Source organism: Portunus trituberculatus, chromosome 2 (assembly GCF_017591435.1).
Source record: "Portunus trituberculatus isolate SZX2019 chromosome 2, ASM1759143v1, whole genome shotgun sequence".
In the NCBI taxonomy this organism is placed as follows: Eukaryota; Metazoa; Arthropoda; class Malacostraca; order Decapoda; family Portunidae; genus Portunus; species Portunus trituberculatus.
Genome location: NC_059256.1, coordinates 5,489,634 through 5,497,133, shown reverse-complemented (window position 1 = coordinate 5,497,133; position 7,500 = coordinate 5,489,634). Strand labels below are relative to the sequence as shown.

The 7,500-nt window shown below is 38.0% G+C and overlaps 1 protein-coding gene across 1 annotated transcript in view; it reads right to left on the bottom strand.

Annotated features, from left to right (window-relative positions):
- Nucleotides 1-2,293: 2,293 nt before the first annotated feature.
- The window catches only part of LOC123503541 (carcinoembryonic antigen-related cell adhesion molecule 1-like), a 5,728-nt gene continuing 521 nt past the window's right edge, over nt 2,294-7,500 (bottom strand). Inside the window, exons 2-5 of the mRNA XM_045253394.1 lie at nt 5,729-5,801; nt 3,795-3,957; nt 2,950-3,009; nt 2,294-2,589 (exon numbers count right to left, since the gene is read on the bottom strand). Of these exons, the coding sequence (XP_045109329.1) occupies nt 2,477-2,589; nt 2,950-3,009; nt 3,795-3,957; nt 5,729-5,779 (387 nt within the window). The 5' untranslated portion in view covers nt 5,780-5,801 and the 3' untranslated portion in view covers nt 2,294-2,476. The remainder of the gene's footprint in view (nt 2,590-2,949; nt 3,010-3,794; nt 3,958-5,728; nt 5,802-7,500) is intronic.

The following is a 7,500-nucleotide window of genomic DNA, read 5'->3' as shown; positions in this document are numbered from 1 at the left end:
TTGTGGCATATTAGCTAAAAAAAGTGGAAATGTTTATATATATGTCGAACGCTCTTCTTTACAATATAGAAAAGATCATTAATAGGTAAAGTGTAGTTTAATGCCTTTTTCTTTCCATAAAAATTAATGTGAATTATGTTCATACGGAAAATCACAACAATTAATAGTCTTAGGAAATTAACAGTATGGAGGATATTGTCTAACATACACCGAGATTGTTCTATGGAAACGTAAATAAATGTAGCGTGTTAAGAGCCATCGCCACACTCACTACACAACCACTATGGATATTAGTGAGGATGAACTTAGAAAATGGACAAAGCCAACTCTGAGGAACTTTCTGAGATCAAAAAGACATATAAAAACTTTCTTGCAGACTTGACACGGAATATTTTGTGTCTTCAGGCAATGTCTTTGTCTTTCCTTGCATTTTATTTCTGTCCTTGAGATTAATAGGCTATCGCATATTTTGAACCTGAGATCAAGACATATAAAGTTCGCTTGTTGTGATTCAGTTAGGAAAATTCGGTTTCGGTAATGTTGGCAAGGTTATTTCGGCACACACTCAGAAAATTGTTGTTTTTATAAATGCTATTACGCTTTTTGAGTGGACCATTATCCTAAGCAGAAACTCTGACAATTTTGTGATAAGGTATATATGTACTATTAGACTTACAAGAAATATTTTGATGGGACACTGGTACATCCATACTTTGCACCATTAGGAACATATATTTGCATATTTTTATGTCATTTTCAATCAGACACATAGATAAATAACCAAACGTTTATATTATGAGGTATGTAGGCATGAATATCTGTATATATATTTTTTTAATAGGCCTTCCACAAGAGCGATAGTTCGGCGCGATAGGCAGGACCAACTTGTCAATTAAACCAGCTGGCGAACAATGGAAACTACACAGATAGCGATTGGTGCCATTAGTGTTTGTAAAGGAATCATGAGAGAGGTTCAGGTGGTACAAAGGCACAATACAACACTCTTAAAAACGCGATGGTCTTCAACTGAAACCTTTTGGAAATAGCCATCGAGAGAGATCAAAGCGTTTCTGAATAGGAGTTTGTAAGGGGATCGTGAGAGAGGTTCAGGTGGTACAAATACAAGGCACAATACAACACCCTTAAAAACGCGATGACCTTCAACTGGAACCTTTGGAAATAGCCATGGAGAGAGATCAAAGCGTTTCTGAATAGCAGTTTGTAAGGGGATCGTGAGAGAGGTTCAGGTGGTACAAATACTAGGTAAATTTGTGTTAAATATTGCGTTTTTTGAAGGGTAAATGAAAAAAAATGTCTATTATTGCTGTATTTATTGCAATTAGTATCTATTAATTAGCATTTAGTCATCATCTATTACTTTTTTAAGGGTATATTAGTATGTTATAATAGCAGTAGTAGTAGTAGTAGTAGTAGTAGTAGTAGTAGTAGTAGTGGTGGTAGTAGTTGACAGAGAAGAAGGATTAATTTAGGTTAGGTTAGGTTAGGTTAGGTTAGGTAAGGTTAGGTTAGGAAAAGGTTAGGTAAGGTTAGGTTAGGTTAGGTTAGGTTAGGTAAGGTTAGGTTAGGTTAGGTTAGGTAAGGTTAGGAAAGGTTAGGTTAGGTAAGGTTAGGAAATGTTAGGAAAGGTTAGGTTAGGTTAGGTTAGGTTAGATAAGGTTAGGTTAGGTTAGGAAAAGGTTAGGTAAGGTTAGGTTAGGTTAGGAAAAGGTTAGGTAAGGTTAGGTTAGGTTAGGAAAAGGTTAGGTAAGGTTAGGTTAGGTTAGGAAAAGGTTAGGTTAGGTTAGGTTAGGTTAGGTTAGGTTAGGTTAGGTAAGGTTAAGGTGAATCTAACATTAATTTATTGTAACAAACACAAATAAATTAAACAAAATGATAATGTGCCTCTACACACACACACACACACACACACACACACACACACACACACACACACACTGCTGGTTCATTTAGAGGCAAAATAAGAGAACTATGATTATGTTTAGACACACACACACACACACACACACACACACACACACACACACACACACACACACACTGTACATTTTGGTTGTTGATGTAAATTAAATGTGATCTTTTTTTGCTTATTGTTATTATTATTGTTATTTTTCTTCTTCTTCTTCTTCTTCTTCTTCTTCTTCTTCTTCTTCTTCTGTCAATTTAATTATTTTTTTCTCTCAATAATAATAATAATAATAATAAACAAATTTTCTCTATCTTTTTTTTTTATCGAATTTAATTAGGAGAGAGAGAGAGAGAGAGAGAGAGAGAGAGAGAGAGAGAGAGAGAGAGAGAGAGAGAGAAAATCCAATCAAAACATCAAAATTTTAAAAAGAAAGAAAGAGAAAAAATAAAACAGAGAGAGAGAGAGAGAGAGAGAGAGAGAAATAGGATCAAACACCACTCCAGTCACACGAGGTCAGGTCAATTGACGTCAGATGGAGTCAGATCACGTCTACCCAAAGCATAGCATATCTTTTTTCTTCATGAAGTAGACACCCCCTGCAATTAGGCCTACCCCAGCTAGAGAGCCTATCACAATTCCAGCAATGGCGCCGTCACTCAATCCTGGGGGGGGAGAGAGAGGGAGGGGGTCAGGAGAGAGGGTGGGAGTGAGAGAGGGGTAGAGAAGTGAGATAGAGAGAGAGAGAGGTGGGTGAGAGTTGGGAGAGAGAGAGAGGGTGGGTGTGAGAGTGGGGAGGAGGAAAGAGAGAGAGAGAGAGAGAGAGAGTAGTGGTGGTGGTGTAGGACAGAGACGTGAGTTCGTGGTGGTGGTGGTGGTGGTGGTTGACAGACAGACAGACAGACAGACAAATTGCAAAATAAAATATAAATAAAAATTAATTCTTTATATATATTCTCATTTTTTTTTTCCTTTTTTTTTTTGTGTCATTAAAATAAATAAATAAATAAATAAATGACTCTCACCTTCGTCGCCTCCGTCAGGTGTTGTGGTCTCGACAGGTACAGTTGTAAAGTCAGTGGAATCTGGAAAACACGCCAAAAATATGCTTAAAATTTTCACCTACTTCGCTAAGGTCACAATACGGCAAGGTCACACTATCTTAGGCGAGGTCAGGTTGCCTTGACCCTCTTCAGTAGCGTGACGTGTTTCCCTATTCCTGTGGTGACTATTTGGTGACTTTCCACAGCTTCACAAACTCATGTGGGGGTTAAAATGGTGAAGACTGTGGCCATTAATCTTGTGCCCTCCATACACCCTTGCTAATGTCAATAAAATGGTCTAATGGTGCACAAAACTCGTAGTAAAAATGTGTCCCAGTACTGAAGGGGTTAAAATAGTGAAGACTGTGGCCATTAATCTTGTGCCCTCCATACACCCTTGCTAATGTCAATAAAATGGTCTAATGGTACACAAAACTCGTAGTAAAAATGTGTCCCAGTACTGAAGGGGTTAAAATGGTGAAGACTGTGGCCATTAATCTTGTGCCCTCCATACACCCTTGCTAATGTCAATAAAATGGTCTAATGGTACACAAAACTCGTAGTAAAAATGTGTCCCAGTACTGAAGGGGTTAAAATAGTGAAGACTGTGGCCATTAACCCTTGCTAATGTCAATAAAATGGTCTAATGGTACACAAAACTCGTAGTAAAAATGTGTCCCAGTACTGAAGGGGTTAAAATAGTGAAGACTGTGGCCATTAACCCTTGCTAATGTCAATAAAATGGTCTAATGGTACACAAAACTCGTAGTAAAAATGTGTCCCAGTACTGAAGGGGTTAGGTTAGGTCAGGTGACACAGACACTTACTTGAAGAATCTGTCGAATTATCAAATTCTGTAAAGTCTTCAGAAGCTGTGGAGTTGTCTGTTGTGAAGTCCGTGGCGTCTATAGTTGTCTCTGTGTCTTTTGTTTCAATGGTGCTGTCTGCATTCTGAACGTCCCCAAGTTGCAAGTTCATGATTGGTGGCAGCTGTAGGATTGAGAAGAAATTATGGTCACACACACACACACACACACACAGAGAGAGAGGGAGAGGGAAGGTTTATAGGTGGTGACAGCTGTAGTATTAAAAGAAATAATGGTCACACACACACACACACACACACACACACACACACACACACACACACACACACAGCAGAGATAGAGACGGAGACAGGACAAGATTAAAAATTCAACAAATGGTGACAGCTGTGGGATAAGAGAGACAGACACACGGATAGACACTGAAGTAGACACACACACACACACACACACACACACACACAAGGAGACAGAGAGAGAGAGATAAGAAAAGATATTGCTAATGGTAGTTAAATATAAATACAAAAATAGTCACTAGAACCTTAAAACACACTTAAAAATCACAATAACATCCTTAGAACCTTAAAAACACCCTTAAAACCCCAAATAGTCACTAGAACCTTTAAAACACCCTTTAAAATCCCCAAAAACATCCCTAAAACCTTTAAAAACACCCTTAAAACCCCAAATAACATCCTTAGAACCTTTAAAACACCCTAAAAAAAACAAAATACTTTAAATATAACTCGTTAATCTGCCACTAGAACCTTAAAAACATCCAGAATCTTGTTAATCTGTCACTAGAACCTTAAAAACACCCTTAAAAACCCCAAATACTTAAAAAAAACTCATTAACCTGTCACTAGAACCTTAAAAACACCCTTAAAAATCCACATAACATCCCTAGAACCTTAAAAACACCCTTAAAAACCCCAAAAACATCCCTAGAACCTTTTAAAACACCCTTAAAAACCCCAAAAACATCCTTAGAACCTTTAAAACACCAAATAATGTTACTAGAACCTTAAAACACCCTTAAAACCCCAATAACATCCTTAGAACCTTAAAAACACCCTTAAAAACCCCAAAAACATCCTTAGAACCTTAAAAACACCAAATAATGTTACTAGAACCTTTAAAACACCCTTAAAAACCCCCAAAAACATCCCTAAAACTTTTTAAAACACCCTTAAAATCCCAAAAACCCCTAGAACCTTTAAAAACACCCTTAAAAAATCCCAATAACATTCTTAGAACCTTTAAAACACCAAATAATGTTACTAGAACCTTTAAAACACCAAATAATGTTACTAGAACCTTTAAAACACCAAATAATGTTACTAGAACCTTTAAAACACCCTTAAAAAACCCCAATAACATCCCTAAAACCTTTAAAAACACCCTTAAAACCCCAAAAACATCCCTAGAACCTTAAAAAACACCCTTAAAACCCCAATAACATCCCTAGAACCTTAAAAACACCAAATAATGTTACTAGAACCTTAAAAACACCCTTAAAAAATCCTATAACATCCCTAAAACCTTTAAAAACACCCTTAAAAAACCCCAAAAACATCCCTAGAACCTTTAAAACACCAAATAATGTTACTAGAACCTTTAAAACACCCTTAAAAAACCCCAAAAACATCCTTAGAACCTTTAAAACACCAAATAATGTTACTAGAACCTTTAAAACACCCTTAAAAACCCCAATAACATCCTTAGAACCTTTTAAAACACGCTTAAAACCCCCAAATAGTCCCTAGAACCTTTAAAACACCCTTAAAAACCCCAAAAACATCCCTAGAACCTTTTAAAACACCCTTAAAAAACCCCAATAACATCCCTAGAACCTATTAAAACACCCTTAAAATCCCCAAACAATGCGGGAAAAACACACGGGTTTGTTAGACAGGCACTAGTTAAGAGGAGCTCACCATGGAAGCTGTTGTCACCACCATCAGCGCTGCAAAAAGAAGAGGCCTCATTGTGGCTGCCTTGTTGATTCACCTGCATGAAGAATTAATACAGAAACACGTGATGAGAGCCTTTCGCGGGGTTTGTGGGGGGTTTTGGTGTGGTTTTGGGGTGTATTGAGGTGTTTTTTGGGTGTTTTGTGTGTTTTTGTGGTGTTTTTGGGTGTTTTGTGTTTTGTGTGTTTTGTGTGTTTTGGGTGTTTTGTGTGTTTTGGTGTGGTTTGTGTGTTTTCAGGTGTTTTGGTGTTTTTGTGTGTGTTTTTGTGTTTTGTGTGTTTTGGGTGTTTTGGGGTGTTTGTGTTTTGTGTGTTTTGTGTTTTTGTGTGTTTTGGTGTTTTGTGTGTTTTTGTGTTTTTGTGTGTGTGTTGTGTGTGTTTTTGTGTGTTTGTGTGTTTTGTGTGTGTGTTTTTTGTGTTTGGGGTTTTGTGTGTTTTGTGTTTATTGTGTGTTTTGGTGTTTTTGGTGTTTTGGTGTTTTTGGTGTTTTCAGGTGCAAAGAAGAGCCTCATTGTGGCTGCCTTGTTGATTCACCTGGATGAAGAATTAAGACAGAAACACGTTATGAGAGCCTTTCGCGGGGTTTGTGGGGTGTTTTGGTGTGGTTTGGGTGTTTTGAGGTGTTTTGGGTGTTTTGAGGTGTTTTGGGATGTTTGGTGTGTTTGATGTGGTTTTGTGTGTTTTGTGTGTTTTGGGTGTTTTGGTGTTTTGTGTGTTTTGTGTGTGTTTTGTGTGTTTTGGGTGTTTTGGGGTGGTTTGGGTGTGTTTTCAGGTGTTTTGTGTGTTTTGGTGTGTTTGTGTGTTTTGTGTGTTTTGGGTGTTTATTGTGTGTTTTTGGTGTTTTTTGGGTGTTTTTGTGTTTTTGGTGTTTTGGGGTGCGAGAAGAAGAGGCCTCATTGTGGCTGCCTTGTTGATTCACCTGGATGAAGAATTAATACAGAAACACGTGATGAGAGCCTTTCGCGGGGTTTGTGGGGTGTTTTGGTGTGGTTTTGGGGTGTTTTGAGGTGTTTTTTGGGTGTTTTGTGGTTTGGGGTGTTTAGGGTGTTTTGGGTGTTTGATGTGTTTTGTGTGTGTGTGTGTTTTGGGTGTTTTGGGTGTTTTTGTGTGTGTGTTTTGGTGTTTTGTGTTTTGGGTGTTTTGAGGTGTTTTGGGGTGTTTTGGGTTTTCAGGGTGTTTTTGTGTGTTTTCAGGTGTTTTGTGTGTTTTGGTGTTTTGTGGTGTTTTGGGTGTTTTGTGTGTTTTGGGTGTTTTGGGTGTTTTGGGATTTTTTGGGTGTTTTTGTGTTTTGGGTTGTTTTTGGGTTTTTTGGGTGTTTTGGTGTGTTTTGAGATAGAGAGAGAGAGAGAGAGAGAGAGAGGTGCGTGCGTGTGTGTGTGTGTGTGTGTGTGTGTGTAGCCATTATTTCTCCTTATCCTACCACTGGCACCAGTTGTGAACACTCTCTCTCTCTCTCTCTCTCTCTCTCTCTCTCTCTCTCTCTCTCTCTCTCTCTCTCTCTCTCTCTCTCTCTCTCTCTCTCTCTCTCTCTCTCTCTCTCTCTCTCTCTCTCTCTCTCTCTCTCTCTCTCTCTCTCTCTCTCTCTTCACTAGGATAACAAAAACTAACATTATTTCCGAGAGACAGAAATTTAATGATAATCTTGAAGTGTGAACGATCCTTTCTGAAATCCACAGTGTTTTAGTTCATTTTGGCATCTCAGTCCATAGATATTTACTGGTATTCGTTCATTTTTCT